The following is a 20,500-nucleotide window of genomic DNA, read 5'->3' as shown; positions in this document are numbered from 1 at the left end:
TGTGTGAAGCCAATCGGGAAGAAAACCACTCCGTCACAGGTAAAACACAAACACAGAACTGACAAACACTCAGGGTCTTTAAGATTTCTTAACAATGACAAGCAATTAAATCAATGTGTTGTTATACATTTACTGACAACTGATGTATTTTAAGAAACACAACAACAAGAAAAATGAATAGCCTGGTACTTACAAGGTTTAAAGGATGATAGGCACAGAGTTCACATCCCAGTATCGGCTCAAATCCAGAGCCAGGTTTAACTACTCATTGTGCAGGCTAAAGACCACTCGACTTCTCTCTCACTAATCACTAACTATTAACCCACTGTCCTGGACAAGCAGCCTACACAGCTGATGTGTATGCTTGAACATTATTTGGTAACACATGTACTGGCACAAACATAAATGGGGAAAAATAATCGGAAATGAAATGTTTTGAAACGTGCACGTTATTGTCATAAATCATTATGTAAACTAAATACATCCTACGAGAACACTGCATAAGACTTTGTTTCAATACTGCTCACCCCAAAAGAGCCTCTGTGTCTTATAAATTATGATGTGGCACTGACAAGGTTTTTGTGTAGTTTTATGATGAATGTCAATTGTATGGTCAATATGGCTACACTCTGAGCAGACAGGAATAAACATCAAAGGCGAGGGTTATATCCCGCTCTCAATCCCAGTACTTATCTCCTAGCAACACAAAAACACGGCACATCGTAAAACTTTCAATTACCAATTACAAGTCAATCTCTTGCACAATTTTCACGGATGGATATGTTGCAGGCTATTTTAATAACAATTTGTTGGTGAATTTCAACAAACTATAGGAAATGAAACCGACATTAAAAACTATTCAGCTGCAAGCTGAAGCAGCAAAACTCAGTTACGATTCATCGCATCACATAATGTTATCGCTGTATGGATTCAGGTTATTGGTTGCTAAGGATGTCATAATATGGTTGTTGAGAAAAGCTTAACTCAACATTTTCAAAAACATTTATTTTTACAAACATTATAACACACACAAAAAATAGATTTTTGCAAAAAAATTGGTTATGGTAACTTTACACACACAAAAAAGACGAAGAAAGAAATTGGGGAGGGAAGAGCAGGGATGTTTTTAGTTTTGATGCGGCAACAGCCCTATTCTTGGTTGCTAGGAAGGGATAATCTGATATTCAACCTTTTTTCTTTTTTTTAAATTCAGCATTCCACAAAAACTAGTATGAAATTTTTCAGTCCTTATAGTCTGAACAAAATTAAGTAATTTCATGCAATATCAAAAGTTGACAAGAAATCTACTTAATACCAAAACAATCCCATCAGACATGAGACCCTGGTGATAAAATCCCAGATAAATCCCTGCAACCTCCACAACCGCTTTTCAAAGCAGCAAATTTACATGTAATTGTTAATTATCAATTGTTGCTAAGATAAAAAAAAACCCCACTAAAAAACCACATACCGTATCTCCTTTATTTTCAGTCAATTTAAATATTAAAATAATTTAATATTCTAATAAATTGTATTTTTGAGGCATGATTGGCCCGTGCCTTTAAAACATTTTAAGTCTAGACTTAATCTCAAATGAGGGGCAGGATTTAGCTGTTGATTGAGTGCTTGTTTGAGGTGCTTGTGGTAGCTCAATTCAACTGATTGGGTCTTTTCTTGTTCCAACCAGTGCACCACAACTGGTCAAAGGCCATGGTACGTGGTTTCCTGTCTGTGAGAAAGTGCATATAAAAGATCCCTTGCTTCATTAGGAAATATTTAGCAGGTTTCCTCTGATGACTAAGTGTCAGAATTACCAAATGTTTGACATTCAATAGTCGATGGTGTCACACATGCAATTTATATGGCGTTGCCATGATGATAGTCTCATACTCTATTAAGTTCACTTAAAAGTTTTATAAGTGCCAGGCCTGCAGAGAGAGAGAGGGAGGGAGGGGGAAAGGGAGGGAGGGAGGGGGAGAGGGAGGGAGGGAGGGGGGAGAGAGTGTGTGTATGTGTGTGTGAGAGAGAGAGAGAGAGAGAGAGAGAGAGAGAGAGAGAGAGAGAGAGAGAGAGAGAGAGAGAGAGAGAGAGAGAGAGAGAGAGAGAGCCACAGACAGAGAGAGACAGAGAGAGACCAAGACAGAGAGAGCCAGAGAGAGAGAGAGAGAGAGAGAGAGAGAGAGAGAGAGAGAGAGAGAGAGAGAGAGAGAGAGAGAGAGAGAGAGAGAGAGAGAGAGAGAAAGCCACATAGAGACAGACAGAGAGAGACCAAGACAGAGAGAGCCACACAGAGGGGGGGGGGGGAGAGAGAGAGGGGAGGGGACAAAAAAATTACAGACAAATTTAATATCGATCTGCATCTTTCCAAATTCATCAACTGTAAAGTTTTAAAACAACTAGTAAATTTTATAAAATTTCATAAAATCCCTCTAGGTAGTACTAAACCAAATAACTTTCGACTGGGTCAAAGTTCGAGGTGCACCCAACTTTTGATAGAGAAGTGAACACCACAAGTCCTGTGATTGGTGATAAATGTGTGTTGGTTGTAAAAAAACAATAGTTTCATCTGGCCAAAAAATGTATGCAATTTTATTTCATCTAGTACCAATGTGTCAAGTAGCCTTGTGCTTGAAACATGTGTGGGGTATCTGCAAACAAAGTACTCGAATTTTGTGCTGAACTAGGGTAGTGATAGACGCTACCCGTTATCTCAGAAATGAGCAACTTGAACCCCATTTTTTTCTGATTGACTTTAAGGGTGAGGGGTGGTAGTATTTATATCCGTGGCGTTTATGTTGATTGATACGCTGCATGTAGGAGTTTTAACCACATATGTTACTATTGTCGTCTATGGGATTTTATTTGGTAGTATACAACCTCTAAACCCAAATCGTTATCTGCCAGCAAGAGAATTGGTCTGTTTCACGCGAGGAAGACAAACACAAAAGAACAGAGTATTATCGCATATTAAGGAGTCCCTTTCAGAAATACAATAATGTTGAAATCATTCTTAAAATAGACTTTATAGTCTATGAGCACTAGTCCAAAGCCAAAACCCATTTTCGAGGTATACCTAACACGGAAAGCTGCTGAAGGTTTCTATGCATTTTTGAATACACCTATTCACGGTGGAGGTACTACATTTTGACCTGACCTGTTACTTTCTTCCACTATTATTGTCAAGGTATTGTGGGTAAATGTATAGCTATTTTAATCAAATGCATCAGATTATTCTGTAATCTAAATTGACTAAACTCTTAACCAGAAATAGTATAAATAAGTAAATAATAAAACCAATCATATACCACAAATTCAAAGCATAAAATACCCATTAAAATTGTAAACCAGGGACCACATAATTACCCCAAACTGTAAATACCCCCCCCCCCCCCCCCCCCCCCCCTCCTCCCCAACTGCTATTAATTTCAATAATAAAGTGAACTAAAGACCTCCAGTAAGCATTACCTCCTACAGAATGACAAGGGTATGATTATAATCCATGTCTATATACAATATGGGCTTCGATTGTGAATTATGTTTTCTTCAACACACTTAATGCTGATAGGTACTGGGTTCATATCCTGATACCGTCTCCTATATTCTGATTGAGGTTTAGCGGCTTAACATGGTGTATGGCAACTACACCGACTTCTCTCTCCAGGGGTCTCGCTACATGTCATAAGTGATGGTGGGCCCGCCATCTCTTAAGACTAATTTCCAATACGCCCGCCATCCACTGGCAGCGATAGTAATATCCACCATCCGTTTATTTAGGCCGCCGTCCAAAATCACAAGTCATGCCATTATCTTGAACTACCACAGTAATCAGGTTCATCATCGTTTACAAGACATTTTCAAAGTACTTGTACCCTGAAAATCTTAGGTACCATCCCTTCCTATAAGTGGAACCGGCTCTACCGATTCCCTCCATTCCTTTCCTGAATACTGGAGAAACGACTGCTCTCACTAAACACTAACAACTAACCATTAACCTACTGTACTTGACAAACAAACCCAGATAGCTGATGTGTATGCCAGGATACCTTGTTTGAACATTAATTGAATATAAAGTCTGGTTCCGTAAAATATGTAGCAGGTCTGTTTTTTGGTCTGTATCAATCTGTGTAGGTCACCGACGTGTATCGAAACCAGGCTTAAGGAATGGAATTGGAATTGAAAATTGTTTAACATGCACATTCAGAGCAAGCTGTTGTAGTGCATGCCTGTCCTGGGCACAAGTACCGGCCTCAGCCGGTTCTTCCATCCAGGACAGGCCTCAGCCGGTTCTTCCATCCAAGGCTTAAGGATGAAAATCAGGTTGAAATATATTAATAAAATCATCTTTCGTCAGTAAACAGAACCGTTTGCCACTGTTGAGATGTTGCTGAGTTCACTGTATGCAATGCTGATTGTGCTGTTGTGTATAGTATGAGGATGTATGCAGCTGATATCTGCTACTCTTAAAATATTTTTTTTTATCAGATGGGACCATGAAGTCCATGGACCATAGCTGCTGTTCAACAATTTTGCATCTATGTGTCACCCAGATATAACAATATTCTGTTGTTACTCTTTGCCTTGACATTTAGCCGACACAAAAATGCACATAGACAGACATATGTGAAATTTTGGACTTCCCTATTGTTGATAACATGTATGTCAAATTGGGGAATAAGACTTTTAAACATGAACTTTACCCACATAGGTACCAATTGTGTCCCATTACTTGCCTCTTCTTTCTTTATGAATATGCATCATAATTTCCAATCAATTTGATTAAATCAAAACAAAAAATTGGCAGCCAAAATAACACATTAACTTACATTTATTTACACACCAGAATTGAAAATGCAAGAAACTACTTAAGGTACCCAATCAGCTTCAAACCTCGATCTATATACAGTCGACCTTCGATAACTCAAATTTCGATCTTTCAAAAACGTCGATCGCTCGAAGTGAAATGGCGGTCCCGGCCGAACTGCTGTATAAACTAGTAATAACAGACTTCGAACACTCAAACTTCGAACATTCGAAAAACTCTATCTCTCAAAGTAATTTTTTGGTCCCACCATAAAAAATTAAGGGATATTGCACTTCCAAAACTCGAAGTTTGTGGAGTGACTGAGCCTTTTAACTGTACCAGTAATACTTTAAAGACAAATGAATTGTCACCCAAGCCAAGCGTGAGTGCCCCGACTGGTCTCGGCTATCGATGATATACGCGGTAATTACAGAATAATAGATCGCCGACTATGCGGAATGAAATGATCCTACATGCTTGCATTTGGTTGTCGGTGTTTGTACACGGCAGCGGACCTCATTACACAAAGTACGGATAGTCTTGTAATCTTCAAAGAACTGTTGTAATAACAATTAACGCTGTTTGTTTTTTCTCTTAAACGAGTGAATCATGTCAAATTTGTTATTTGCTATTTAAGTGTGAATTCAAAATGATTCATTACTAGTCATTTAGTTATGTTAGAAACTGAAATGCTGCTCAATCTGTGCAAGATTACAGACACAGTAACGAAAGACGATTTTTTAAGCAAGTGTGCCAAACAATCTTTAATTACAAAACAAACGTACTTAGTGCTAATCGACATCCAGTATTTTAATTTATTAATAAATACAATAAAAGTACATAGAGATGTACGTCAAATTGATCGGATTTATCTCGTTTCTGTTAATATTTACTTAGTTTTATCATATACACAGAAGGAATGTACTAACATCTGTGTGTTGGGGACAGGGATGGAGCAGCAAACGTGTCTTCCGATATGAACGAAATGATAATACTACAATGCAGTTTCACTTTGGGGTCTACTGTACAAATTTTGAAAACTCGAACTCCCTGAAACTCGAACTATTTCGTCGTCCCCTTCAACTTCAATTTAACGAAGTTCGACTGTACATGTATACATGAAGATTCAAACTGACGCTAGCCTCCAAACTTAGCTGTATAGACCAAGAGCCCAGGTCCTTGAACTCAAATGAATAAGATACCAGTGGCTGGGTATATGGGCATTCAGGTAGTGATGCACAGTGATTTCTGCTGATGACCACATCCTGCATACATGTATGTGGGTACCCACAATATGACCCCCATGGGTCATACTTAATCAAAACCAATTCAAAATATTACCTCATCATGGGCTCTTGTGTAAAAGACACATTAGGATGCACAAGGACCCATACGCCCAAAATGTGCCCCCAAATTGGGTTATATACTACTCAAAAGAATTTAAGGGTCAAAAATTTATAACCAAATAAGTTTCAGAGTGTATTAGATTGATGATGTAAACTACACCAAATTTTTTATTTATTGCTCAAATAAACGTCACTGTATACAAGAAAGTCACATGACATGCTGTCAAAGTTGAAGGTTGTCAAACATGGATTTTACACATTAGAACATTCGTTTAATAGTGTGTGAATCCACCCCTGGCGCGAATACACTCGACACATCGTTGCCGCATGCTGTTGATCAGACGTCTGAAGAACTCTTGGGGAATGGCCTGCCACTCTGCCATAAGAAGTTGACCCAGATCATGAAGGTTGACCGGAGGGGCATGGTTATCCCGAACTCTCCTGCCTAATTCTTCCCAGGCGTTCTCTATTGGGGCCAAGTCAGGCGAATATGCTGGCCAATCCATCCTGGCGATACCTTGTTGTCTGAGAAAGTCCGTTACCACCCTGGCGCGGTGGGGTCTGGCATTGTCATCCTGCAGAACTGCCCCGCCGCCAATCTGCTGAAGGCCTGGGAGAACCAATGGCCGGATAATCTCATTCAGATAGCGGATTCCATTCAGATTGCCATCCACCACATAGAGGGGGGTCCTGTGGTGGATAGAGATGCCGCCCCACACCATGACGCTGCCACCACCGAACCGGTAACGTTGTCTAACGTTAACGTCAGCGAAGCGCTCCCCAGGACGTCTGTAGACACAAACCCGACCGTCGTTGAACTGGAGACTAAACCTGGACTCATCAGTGAACATCACTCGACCCCACTAACACATTGCCACCGCAGATGAAGCGTGCACCAGTGACGTCTGGCCGTTCTATGACGTGATAGGAGTGGTGGTCGAACAGCCTGGCTATGGCAGCGTAGATTATTGGCTCTCATACGATTGCGTATGGTTTGATCAGACACTCGAGTTCCAGTCGCAGTCCGCAGATTGTCACGTAATCTGAGAGCAACATTTCTTTGCGTATTGCCATCCTGAAGCCAAGCAATAGCCCTTCCTCGATCTTCGATAGTCAGTTGAAGTCGTACCATTGTCGAATTTGGAGTGTGCACCGTACACGAACGCAAGCTCCAATTATACGGAAATTCAGCATTGGGAACATGGAATACACGTGGTAAGCGTGCAAATGAAGCGCTTTGTGAAAAAGCAAGTTATGGGCACTTAGCAGACCTTTCGCTTTCGCCCTAATTTACGTGCAAATGTAAGCATGTTTTCGCCATTAGAACTAGTCGACAGTGTCAATGACAGTGGATTTTAATTCATTTATGGGTTGCTTAGACCCACTTTCGTCAAAATGGAACAATACCATGCGTGACATTATGGTGTAGCTAATATAATTGACATTCAGAAAATAATGTCGAAAATATCGTCTGACCCTTAAATTCTTTTTAGTAGTATACTTAAATGTAGCGAGGTACGAAATAAAACCTATTTTCAATGAAAAAGTAAAGAACAGTCTGGGCTATGACAATTTGGAATCTACTTTGGTCTTCCCTGACACCCCCAATACGTAACCCCTAAGTGCAATTTGATTATACTAAAAAATATATGGTGCCACATAAAACTAACTTAAAATAAACATGTATATCACACAGAATCTGAAATGGCGTATGACAGGCAATTTGGACCCTGTGTTGACACCCCCGCCTCAATATATAACCCTTGGGTCTCAAGAGCAAACTGGTTATGCTCAAACATTGGGGTACCAGATAAAACCAACTTAAGAGTCTGAACTGACCCACGACGGCCAGTATGACTCCTGCGTTGGCTCTGCCAGACACTCCAAGTGTACTATAACAAAAGGGACAACTTCAGTTTTCCAACAGTCGATTTTCCCTTTAAGTTGAGCAATATTCCTTGTGCTTCAACTTTTGTTATCTACATACATGTATCACACATCTACAGAATGTGGAGCTTGGACTACAAGTTATTTGTACACTTAACCGGTTCCTCACAATATAAGCCTTTAGCCGCGGCTCGATCAACAAACATATTTCCTATATTTGTTTGTTTGGGTATTAACTGTTTTAGGGGCAGGACGTATCCCAGTGGTAAAGCGCTTGCTCGATGCACGGTCGGTCTGGGATCGATCCCCGTTTGTGGGCCCATTGGGCTATTTCTCGTTCCAGCCAGTGCATCACGACTGGTATATCAAAGGCCGTCGTATGTACTACCCTGTCTGTGTGATGGTGCATATAAAAGATCTAGTCATCATATCTTGCGAATTAATACAGTGATTGTGGGATAAATAATAATATTGGGTTAATATAACTTTTTTGCGCATTTCACTATTAATTTTTTTTAATACTCCCCCCCCCCCCCACCAACAAGTCTCCTTACTGTTAAAATCTTCGCCCTCTCAAAGTTTAAGAGAAAAGTGACTTCACCGTATAATTTAGACCTCGCATGAGAAGTGACTTCACTTGATAATTTGGACCTCGCGTGAGAAGTGACTTCACCTTATGATTTGGACCTCGCATGAGAAGTGACTTCACCATATAATTTAGACCTCGCGTGAGAAGTGACTTTACCGTATAATTTGGACCTTGCGTGAGAAGTGACTTCACCTTATAATTTAGACCTCGCGTGAGAAGTAACTTCACCATATAATTTGGACCTCGCGTGAGAAGTTACTTCACCGTATAATTTGGACCTCACGAGAGAAGTGACTTCACCATATAATTTGGACCTCGCGTGAGAAGTGACTTCACTGTATAATTTGGACCTCGCGAGAGAAGTGACTTCACAAGTGACTTCACCATATAATTTGGACCTCGCGTGAGTCCCAACTCAAACAAGACAAAGTTCAGTGACCAGGCGCTGATTGAGGGTTTTTTGAAAGGGGGCCACCCAACATGATAAGAGGTGTTTGAACAGGCTTTACTGGCCTCGGTAGCATTGTGGTTAAGCCATCGGACATAAGGCTGGTAGGTACAGGGTTCACAGACCGGTACCAGCTCCTACCCAGAGTGCATTTTAACGATTCAATGGGTATAACTATGCCCACTACACCCTCTTCTATCTCACTAACCACTAACAATTAACAACTAACCCACCGTCTTGGACAGACAGCTGAGGTGCATGCCCAGGACAGTGTGCTTGAATCTTACTTGGATATAAGCACAAAAATAACTTGAAATGAAATGAACAGGCTTTTTTTTCTTTTTTCTTTAATGTCATCCCCCCCCATCCCAAATCCGTGCCTGGTGACTCTTTCACATGAATTGCCTCCAAGCTCAATCACTGCACCATACGTACACAATATGTCCATAAGACATGTGCCTCTCGTATTATCACACGTTTCATGGACATTATGAACATAAAAAATCTAAATCTGTTGATTTACAAGCAAAATATGCACTAACCCTGTGTTGATGTTACAAAGCACACGTATTCTAGCGGGGGCTGAGTTTCAGATACAGATCTTGACAAATGACGCATAGCTCGTATGAATTCCTACAAACAAACAAAAAACATTGCATATTAGTCAAGACTTAAATGTATGTTCTGCAAAATGGTCATAAAATTTCATTCCCAAGAACCATATAATTATTTTATATCAAGATTTCACATACCAATTATGTTAAACACACTATAGTTATTGTTCAAATGGTCACGTCTTTAAACACTTTTAAATGTATTAATATTAAAATTAATGAAAATGCCATTAAATTTTATTTTGCATTATGCATAATTTAACCAGTGTTAAAAATATACCATATTTAATATTACAAGATAACTAAAGACTGTCTGTTATTTATTTAAATTTCGTCAAACATAACACACGTATGGGTGCATGTTTAATATTGCTCAAAATGCTATTAAACGATAAATAAATATCATCAATATTACCAATGCACATTTTATACCCATTGATAAAAATAAATCATAGCAGATCAAGAATAGACTGATTGGAAAACTTACTTCATCAAATTCATAATCCATGTCAGAATCACCTCTGCAAAATTAAATAAAACAGACAAATATATTATAAAGAATATTTTGAAACAAGCAAATACTTAATTTATTATTATTATTATTAAAAAAAAATTGTATGTACAATCATACTGTGTGACACAAATATACTTGAATTTGTCCAGTTTTTCCATGGAAGGTTATACAGATACTGGGTGCCACAGATCTACTTGAATTTGATCAGATTTTGTATGGAAGATTATACAGATACTGGGTGCCACAGATCTACTTGAATTTGACCAGATTTTCTATTTACAGTTATACAAATACTGGGTGTCACAGATCTACTTGAATTTGACCAGATTTTCTATGTACAGTTATACAGATACTGGGTGCCACAGATCTACATGAATTTGACCAGATTTTCTATTTACAGTTATACAAATACTGGGTGTCACAGATCTACTTGAATTTGACCAGATTTTCTATGTACAGTTATACAGATACTGGGTGCCACAGATCTACTTGAATTTGATCAGATTTTCTATGGAAGGTTACACAGATACTGGGTGTCACAGATCTACTTGAATTTGACCAGATTTTCTATGTACAGTTATACAGATAATGGGTGTCACAGATCTACTTGAATTTGACCAGATTTTCTACGTACAGTTATACAGATACTGGGTTCCACAGATCTACTTGAATTTCACCAGATTTTCTATGTACAGTTATACAGATACTGGGTGCCACAGATCTATTTGAATTTAACCAGATTTTCTATGGAAGGTTACACAGATACTGGGTGTCACAGATCTACTTGAATTTGACCAGATTTTCTATGTACAGTTATACAGATACTGGGTGCCACAGATCTACTTGAATTTGACCAGATTTTCTACGTACAGTTATACAGATACTGGGTGCCACAGATCTAATTGAATTTGACAAGATTTTCTATTTACAGTTATACAGATACTGGGTATCACAGATCTACTTGAATTTGACCAGATTTTCTATGGAAGATTATACAGATACTGGATGCCACAGATCTACTTGAATTTGACCAAATTTTCTATGGAAGGTTATACAGATACTGGGTGCCACAGATCTACTTGAATTTGACCAGATTTTCTACGTACAGTTATACAGATACTGGGTGCCACAGATCTAATTGAATTTGACAAGATTTTTTATTTACAGTTATACAGATACTGGGTGTCACAGATCTACTTGGATTTGACCAGATTTTCTATGGAAGATTATACAGATACTGGATGCCACAGATCTACTTGAATTTGACCAAATTTTCTATGGAAGGTTATACAGATACTGGGTGCCACAGATCTACTTGAATTTGACCACATTTTCTATGGAAGGTTATACAGATACTGGGTGCCACAGATCTACTTGAATTTGACCACATTTTCTATTTACAACTATACAGATATTGGGTGCCACAGATCTACTTGAATTTGACCACATTTTCTATTTACAGTTATACAGATACTGGGTTCCACAGATCTACTTGAATTTGACCAGGTTTTCTATGTACAGTTATACAGATACTGGGTGCCACAGATCTACTTGAATTTCACCAGATTTTCTATGTACAGTTATACAGATACTGGGTGCCACAGATCTACTTGAATTTGACCAGGTTTTCTATGTACAGTTATACAGATACTGGGTGCCACAGATCTACTTGAATTTCACCAGATTTTCTATGTACAGGTATATAGATACTGGGTGCCACAGATCTACTTGAAGTTGTTTGAGGCAATGTGTATTCAGTGCACTCATAGAGACATTGCACAACATAAATCTTCTCAAATTTTTATAGTTCTGTACTTATATAAATACTGGCCAAGTGAGAGAACATTTTGTTTCCTGATGTACACTGTAAAGCTAAACCGACCTCGGTGGTGTCATGGTTAAGCCGTTGGACATAAGGCTGGTAGGTGCAGGGTTCGAAGCCCCGGTACCTGCTCCCACCCAGAGCGAGTTTTTACGACTCATTGGGTACGTGTAAGACCACGACACCCTCTTTTTTCTCACTAACCACTAACAACTCACTCACTGTCCTGAAAAGACAGCCCAGATAGCTGATGTTTGTGCCCAGGACAGCGTGCTTGAACCTTAATTGGATATAAGCACGAAAATAAGTTGAAATGAACTGAAATGTAAAGCTAATGTGAAAGGATTAAGCCCCACTAATAGCACCCCAGCACACTGTCCTACTAATGTATTTAACATGTTATAGTTATAAATAATGGGTGATACGAACTTACTTGGATGTGCCTATGAGATGCTTGACATGAATGGCCGATTCCAGACTCTTATGATCCTTTGTTGATGTCTCATTACTGCCATCCTGTGTACTCTTGTTGAACTTCTAAACAATACAAATGAAGATGTAAATATTTAATACAAAAAAACAATGGAATTGATACAAAAATAGATAATAAACAAAACCCATTCAAATTTATGTTTTCAAACCTAAAACTGACCAACTCAAATGGTAAACATTAATGAAAATACAGATATACAAACAGAATTAGGCAGGCACTAAAAAGTTAAAAATGTACAAACAAAATGTGATAAAGTAAGGCAAACATAGTGTAGAATAAAGCATAACCTTGGCCTTAGTGACAAGACCTAGTTTTAAATACTATGCCATATTTTTCACTATTAGAACCATTTTTGGAAATTGAAATCGGACATTATTTATTTTATTGTTTAGAATATCCATTTCCGTACATCCAAAGTGTTTCTGGTCAACATGGTGTACATAATACCACGGAATACCACCTCTGAGAAGCAATGGTTATGAAGACGAGCTCTAGTCTATTTTTAAGGGTATTTCCCCATTTCTATGTCACAGACTCGTTTCACTCTATTGTAACTTTATCTAAACGTGTTACATGTTTGTTTGTTTTGTTTGATGACACCACTAGAGCACACTGATTTTTTTTAATCACCAGCTATTGGATGTCAAACATTTGGTCTTAAGAGAGGAAACCCGCCACATTTTCCCGTTAGTAGCAAGGGATCTTTTATATGCACATCCAACAGGCAGGATAGCACATATCACAGCCTTTGATGTACCACTTGTGACACACTGGCTGGAACGATAGATAGCCCAATGAGCCCACCGACGGGGATCGATCCCAAACCGACCGTGCATCAAGTGAGCGCTTTACCACAGGGCTACGTCCCTCCCCGTGTTACATGTTTGTAATTAACCAAACTTAGTGTTTATTTTCACAAGATCAAACTAGGGTCTGTGACTTAAACTACTTCTAGTATGGAAAGAAAAGGAATATTTGTTTAAGGTACCTCGGTATGTTAAAATTACAGCTATTTGGGGTCTAACATAGGGTTATTTTGACACACATCTCAAAAGAGGAGAGCTAACTCACTTCCACTGCATAGGCTACTGTATAGGCTACTCCTAATAATAAAGCAGCTGTGGATCTTTATTAGCACTTTCCCATAAACAGGACCGTTGATGTACCAGTCATGGAGCACTGGTTGGGATGGGGAAATAACCTGGTGTCCATAGACGTGCAACTCATCGCATTCCAAGTAAATGCTCTACCATTAAGCCCACATCCCATCCCACTTCTTGTATGGAAGGAAGGAAGGAAGGAAGGAAGGAAAGAAGAGGAAGGAAGGAAGGAAAGAAATGTTTTATTTAACGACGCACTCAACACATTTTATTTATGGTTATATGGTTAAGGACCACACAGATATTGATATAGGAAACCCACTGTTGCCACTTCAATTAGTAGTAAGTGATCTTTTATATGCACCATCCCACAGATAGGATAGCACATACCACTGCCTTTGTTACACCAGTTGTGGAGCACTGGCTGGAACGAGAAATAACCCAATGGGTCCAATAATGGGGATCGATCCTAGACCGACCGTGCATCAAGTGAATGCTTTACCACTGGGCTACGTCCCGCCCCATCTTATATGGAAAGAAATGTTTTATTTAATGATGCACTCAACACATTTTATTGACGGTTATATGGCATCACACAGATATTGAGAGAGGAAACCCACTGTCGCCACTTCATGGGCTATTCTTTTCGATTTGCAGCAAGGGATCTTTTATATGCACTATCCCATAGACAGGATAGCACATACCACGGCCTTTGAAGTACCAATTGTGGTGCACTGACGGGGATCGATCCCAAACTGACCGTGCATCAAGCGAGCGCTTTACCATTGGGCTACGCCTCGCCCCTCTTCTTGTATGAATGCAGGGAGATATAATACATAAAGTTAAAAGTTATAGTTTCTTTTGTTTAACGATACCACTAGAACACATTGATTTATTTATCATCAGCTATTGGATGTCGAATATTTGGTAATTCCGACATACAGTCTTAGAGAAGAAACCCACTACATTTTTACCATTAGTAGCTAGGGATCTTTTATATGCACCATCCAGACAGGATAGCACATACCAAAGCCTTTGATATATCAGTGCTCTGACTGGAACAAGAAGTCACCCAATGGGCCACCAATGGGAATCAATCCTAGACTGACCACACATCAGTAGGCTACATTCCGCCCCACCTTATATAATAAATAAAGTACCTTATCAAATTTGTTCTGATGGAACACTGGCGCTGTTCTTGGACGCTGCTGCAATGATGACTGACTTCCACCAGCAGATCTCAGCGACTGGCGCTGAACGTTCTTGGAGTAACTGGATTTGCCTAATCTTGTTTTTGACCGTCTATGAAAGAAACAATTACCAAAAAACAAATGAGATTTACATAACTGGCACACATTTTAATTGTACACATATTAGTACCATGTTGTTGTGTCAATGACAGTGTCCTATAGACCTCTGAAAACATTCAAAGATTGAGATTTCATTATTTCCAACTATTCAACAGCATTAAGCAAAGCAAATCACTAAATGTGGCTGTGTAAACTGTTTACTAGTAATATGCAACAAATGTAGTGATTTTAATAGAAAGCATCTCCAAATATGAGATACCATCAAAGTAACTTAACTCAGACCTGTCAACCCTCCCGGATTCCGCGGGAGTCTCCCGGTATTTGATCAAATCTCCTTTCACCTGTGCGGGAGACAGTTTCTCCTGTTAAATGACATTTTTGTAAGCATAAAAAAAAAATCAATCCTCTTTTGTCAAAATAATAAAAGGGAAGTAACTGCCTTTTTTTCTCATTCGGAAAATGTCGACTACTTTCGGCTTCTGAGAATGTAACAGGCCGAATTGTCCCGACTGGTTAACCTTTGCCGAAGTGAGAATTGTGGGATAGCCTATTTATATTGTTAAAAAAGCACATGGAGTTTATAAAATGACGTGTTAATATAATGTTTGTTGTCATCGTAATGGCTACGAAGCGTATTGCCGCTAATTCAACAGGCTGTGTATTGACATTCAGTGTTGCCATATAAAAAAAAAAAACTATCCAATTTAGTTCTAATAACACCTCTGAATTGTAAAATGTCTTCCCACTGGATTACATAATGCAACTATGACGAATCTGAACTGCCAGACTCCGAGTTGACAGCGATACACACGATGCATGTTAAAATCACATGTCACAGCAAGACAACGAAAAGACCAATTAGCTGTATAAACATACTTGTGTCAGTTAAATTTGTATGTTTGTGCAGTAAAATGTTGGTTATAAGGGTACACTTCAAGAAATTATTTTTGTACAATTAAAAAATGTTGTGTTTGACATTGACATAAAGTTACTCACGGAAATGGGTATAATTCCGGTATATTTCACACGATGTCCGTAATGAGGTTTTACTTATGATTAATGAAAATACAATGTTTATTGCATCATTATAATGATTTTAAATAAGTACCACGCCACCGTTCCTCATTATAGTAAAAATTGAATATTAATTTATAAGATTTATATAAATTTGTCTTTGGTACTTGGGTACACTAACCACAAATGATAATGTAACGCAACCTGTAAGGCTGTAAGTGTAATACCGTAAATGTACTAATTAACTTTTTTATTTCTTGTTCATGTTCTTAACATTTTTGGATAATTTTTTTTATTTTTTTTAAATATGTATTAAATCATAATAATATTTAAACTTAAAAAAAAAAAAAAAAAAAAAAAAAAAAAAAAAAAAAAACTTTTTTTTTTTTTTTTTTTTTTTTAATGCCAAGATCTAAGTTTAAGAAGTATATATGACATTATAAAGTATTCATATAACTTATTGTAATAATGTTTTTTTTAAATCTTGCGATTTTGGGTTAAATTGTGTGAATTTAAAAAATCTCCTGCTTTTTGACAAAATCTCCTGCTTTTTCAACACACACCTCCTGCTTTCTCTTGACTAAAGGTTGACAGGTCTGACTTAACTACCGAGTTCATTAACTTAACTGCTTTTATTCACTGTTTGTATTGACCAACCAGCCTCTGTGGTGTCGTGGTTAAGCCATCTAACTTAAGGCTGGTAGGTACAGGGTTCACAGCTTGGTATTGGCTCCCAGCCAGAGCGAGCTTTTACGACTTAGTGAATAGGTTAAGACCACTACACCCTCTTCTCTCTCACTAACCATTAACAACTGACAATTAACCCACTGTCCTGGACAGACAGCCCAGATAGCTGAGGTGTGTGCCCAGGACAGCATGCTTGAACCTTAACTGAATATAAGCACGAACGTAAGTTGAAATGAATGTATCGACCAATTGTAGTCACCACTTAAAACAGTCACGTTACCTGTATGACTCAACTTGTTTGCTTTCTCTAGATATTCTTTACATTGTGTGTTCAATTAGGGCATAACTATGTTGTATCTGATCACTTGCAGACATTCACGCTGGTTTTACCGTTACAAATAGAGTTTTACTGGCAACCCTGTGCGAAGACAGTAAAACAGATATCTGTGACTGTGAAACCAGCATGAACATCCACAAATGGTCAAATACAACATAATTATCCCCATTCTAATTCAGTAAATGCATTTTCTTTTTTAAAAATTGTTTTAATAATAATTTTTTGGAATGAAGGCAGTATTAAAAAAAATCTGGTCAATACTTTTGTGTTTCAAATCATCCACCTTATAAGATAATTACAGCTCAAGCAGATTTAAAAATATGCTTTTACATTCAATACAAATGCTGCTCCTAATATCATTTTTGTATTTTATGGTTTTATTAACAACTATACCTATCATTATTACCTATTTCACTTATTACAAATACTCATCACGACAACTGGTGGTCGATAACAAAGATTCATAATTCGGCATAGTTGCCGTTACTTACTTCCGCATTCCTGTCAGCGTCATGCACATACATTTATAAACAGGATTTAGATAATTTAGAGAAGCACACATTTTGATTGAAAAAAAAGATTCAAGTTGGTATTTTAAAAGTAAATACATCCAGCTAAACAGCAAGAAGTAGCATACGGATATAAAAATAGGCTCTTGGGGAATCCCCCAAACTTCCGACAGGTTCATGCTCATTTTACTGTCGCAAATGGATTTAATTAGCCAATCAAATTTTGCGTTATATGCAGAATGAATTAGAATACATTGTTAATTTCAATCGAATAAAGTTTTTTGTGGTGGTAAATATAACAAAAATTATATTTTTATTTAGGAATGATGAGCTTATAAACTAATTTTGGCAACTAATACAACATATTACAAGAATAAGTTATGAGTTTTGTATGCCATACAGCAAAATTCTTGCTTGTTCAACTTGAGCATATTGTAAGTTAGGAATAAAGATGATTTCCCCACTTTTCATGTCGAGTTTCAGGATAAAAACACGTAACAGATTAATAACACAGGTTATCGGCTTTATCCTGTTGAGTTTTTATTGAGTTGCGGGATAAAAACATTAACAGATCAATGATGTAGGTTATCAGCATTATCCTACTCAGAACAAATGGGGAATTCCACTGCATGCTTTACAGAGTTCTCCATTCTCTGCTCAGAACAAATGGGGAATTCCACTATGCATGCTTTACAGAGTTCTCCATTCTCTGCTCAGAACAAATGGGGAATTCCACTGCATGCTTTACAGAGTTCTCCATTCTCTGCTCAGAACAAATGGGGAATTCCACTATGCATGCTTTACAGAGTTCTCCATTCTCTGCTCAGAACAAATGGGGAATTCCACTGCATGCTTTACAGAGTTCTCCATTCTCTGCTCAGAACAAATGGGGAATTCCACTATGCATGCTTTACAGAGTTCTCCATTCTCTGCTCAGAACAGATGGGGAATTCCACTAGGCATGCTTTACAGAGTTCTCCATTCTCTGCTCAGAACAAATGGGGAATTCCACTGCATGCTTTACAGAGTTCTCTATTCTCTGCTTAGAACAAATGGGGAATTCCACTATGCATGCTTTACAGAGTTCTCCATTCTCTGCTCGAACAAATGGGGAATTCCACTGCATGCTTTACAGAGTTCTCCATTCTCTGCTCAGAACAAATGGGGAATTCCATTGCATGCTTTACAGAGTTCTCCATTCTCTGCTCGAACAAATGGGGAATTCCATTGCATGCTTTACAGAGTTCTCCATTCTCTGCTCAGAACAAATGGGGAATTCCACTATGCATGCTTTACAGAGTTCTCCATTCTCTGCTCAGAACAGATGGGGAATTCCATTATGCATGCTTTACAGAGTTCTCCATTCTCTGCTCAGAACAAATGGGGAATTCCACTATGCATGCTTTACAGAGTTCTCCATTCTCTGCTCAGAACAAATGGGGAATTCCACTATGCATGCTTTACAGAGTTCTCCATTCTCTGCTCAGAACAAATGGGGAATTCCACTATGCATGCTTTACAGAGTTCTCCATTCTCTGCTCAGAACAGATGGGGAATTCCACTGCATGCTTTACAGTTCTCTATTCTCTGCTTAGAACAAATGGGGAATTCCACTACGCATGCTTTACAGAGTTCTCCATTCTCTGCTCGAACAAATGGGGAATTCCATTGCATGCTTTACAGAGTTCTCCATTCTCTGCTCAGAACAAATGGGGAATTCCATTGCATGCTTTACAGAGTTCTCCATTCTCTGCTCGAACAAATGGGGAATTCCATTGCATGCTTTACAGAGTTCTCCATTCTCTGCTCAGAACAAATGGGGAATTCCATTGCATGCTTTACAGAGTTCTCCATTCTCTGCTCGAACAAATGGGGAATTCCATTGCATGCTTTACAGAGTTCTCCATTCTCTGCTAGAACAAATGGGGAATTCCACTGCATGCTTTACAGAGTTCTCCATTCTCTGCTCAGAACAGATGGGGAATTCCACTAGGCATGCTTTACAGAGTTCTCCATTCACTGCTCAGAACAAATGTGGAATTCCACTATGAATGATTTACAGAGTTCCCCATTCTCTACTCAGAACAAATGTGGAATTCCACTATGAATGATTTACAGAGTTCCTCATTCTCTGCTCAGAACAAATGTGGAATTCCACTATGAATGATTTACAGAGTTCCCCATTCTCTGCTCAGAACAAATGTGGAATTCCACTAGGCATGACTCACAGAGTTCTCCACCACATAATTAAGCCAATAACCTATGTCATAAACCTGTTATTCTCTGTATCCAAGTCATGGTTTTACAAGCAGAAAGTCATAAATAAGTGCTCACTTAGATCTGCTGGTGCTAGATGCGTCCTGAATCTGTGGTGAGTCTTGTTGCTGCGTGTTGAGTCTGGGAGATGGTGAGATGGTTTCTGTGGGTCTGTATTTGGACAGCGTCCAGGTGCCTTTGTCACTGTGTGGTTCTTGGTGTGCCTGGTCTACATTTCTGGTCTGTTGTTCAACAACACCAAAGCTACAGAGAAATAGTTTCAGTGTACCATCACATAACGTGAGACAAACTTGTGAAATCTCAGATATGTATTGTTAAATTAGCACTGTTTCTTAAATTATCACAAGGGCAAGGTAGAATGCACCGTATCATTTTTCCGTAATTAACATTTTTACTAGAACAATTCTGTGGACACTGCTTCAATAAAATTTTATTTTGTGGGTGGTTGGATATCGAAAAACACCTCCCACTCCTCTCATGTAATTAACTATGGATTACAAACAGATGGTGAGTATGTTCTGTAATGTGATTGGTTGATTACGATGTTTTGCACAAATCTAGTAACGTCATTAAAAAGTGATGCCACTAGAATGTGGGACAGGCAAAGTTAACTGTTCAAGAAAGGTTGAAAATTAACAGTCGCCCAGTTGCCCATGGTGACCTTTATTGGTCAAGGGAGACTAAAAATTCTACAAAGATAGTCTGTCGGGTAACCATTGATTTTAGAAACAGTGATTATTCAGTCTGAAAAC

General features: G+C 38.5%; 1 protein-coding gene across 2 annotated transcripts in view; it reads right to left on the bottom strand.

Moving 5' to 3' along the window:
* Positions 1-20,500, bottom strand: part of LOC121374330 — a 90,893-nt gene that overhangs the window by 37,247 nt on the left and 33,146 nt on the right. For both annotated transcript variants that reach the window (XM_041501395.1, XM_041501396.1), the window contains exons 14-18: positions 19,806-19,991; positions 14,775-14,916; positions 12,455-12,558; positions 10,173-10,206; positions 9,614-9,704 (exon numbers count right to left, since the gene is read on the bottom strand). In XM_041501395.1, the coding sequence (XP_041357329.1) occupies positions 9,614-9,704; positions 10,173-10,206; positions 12,455-12,558; positions 14,775-14,916; positions 19,806-19,991 (557 nt within the window). The remainder of the gene's footprint in view (positions 1-9,613; positions 9,705-10,172; positions 10,207-12,454; positions 12,559-14,774; positions 14,917-19,805; positions 19,992-20,500) is intronic.

This window comes from Gigantopelta aegis, chromosome 6 (assembly GCF_016097555.1).
Source record: "Gigantopelta aegis isolate Gae_Host chromosome 6, Gae_host_genome, whole genome shotgun sequence".
Classification (NCBI taxonomy): Eukaryota; Metazoa; Mollusca; class Gastropoda; order Neomphalida; family Peltospiridae; genus Gigantopelta; species Gigantopelta aegis.
This window is presented reverse-complemented; position numbering and strand designations above follow the sequence as displayed.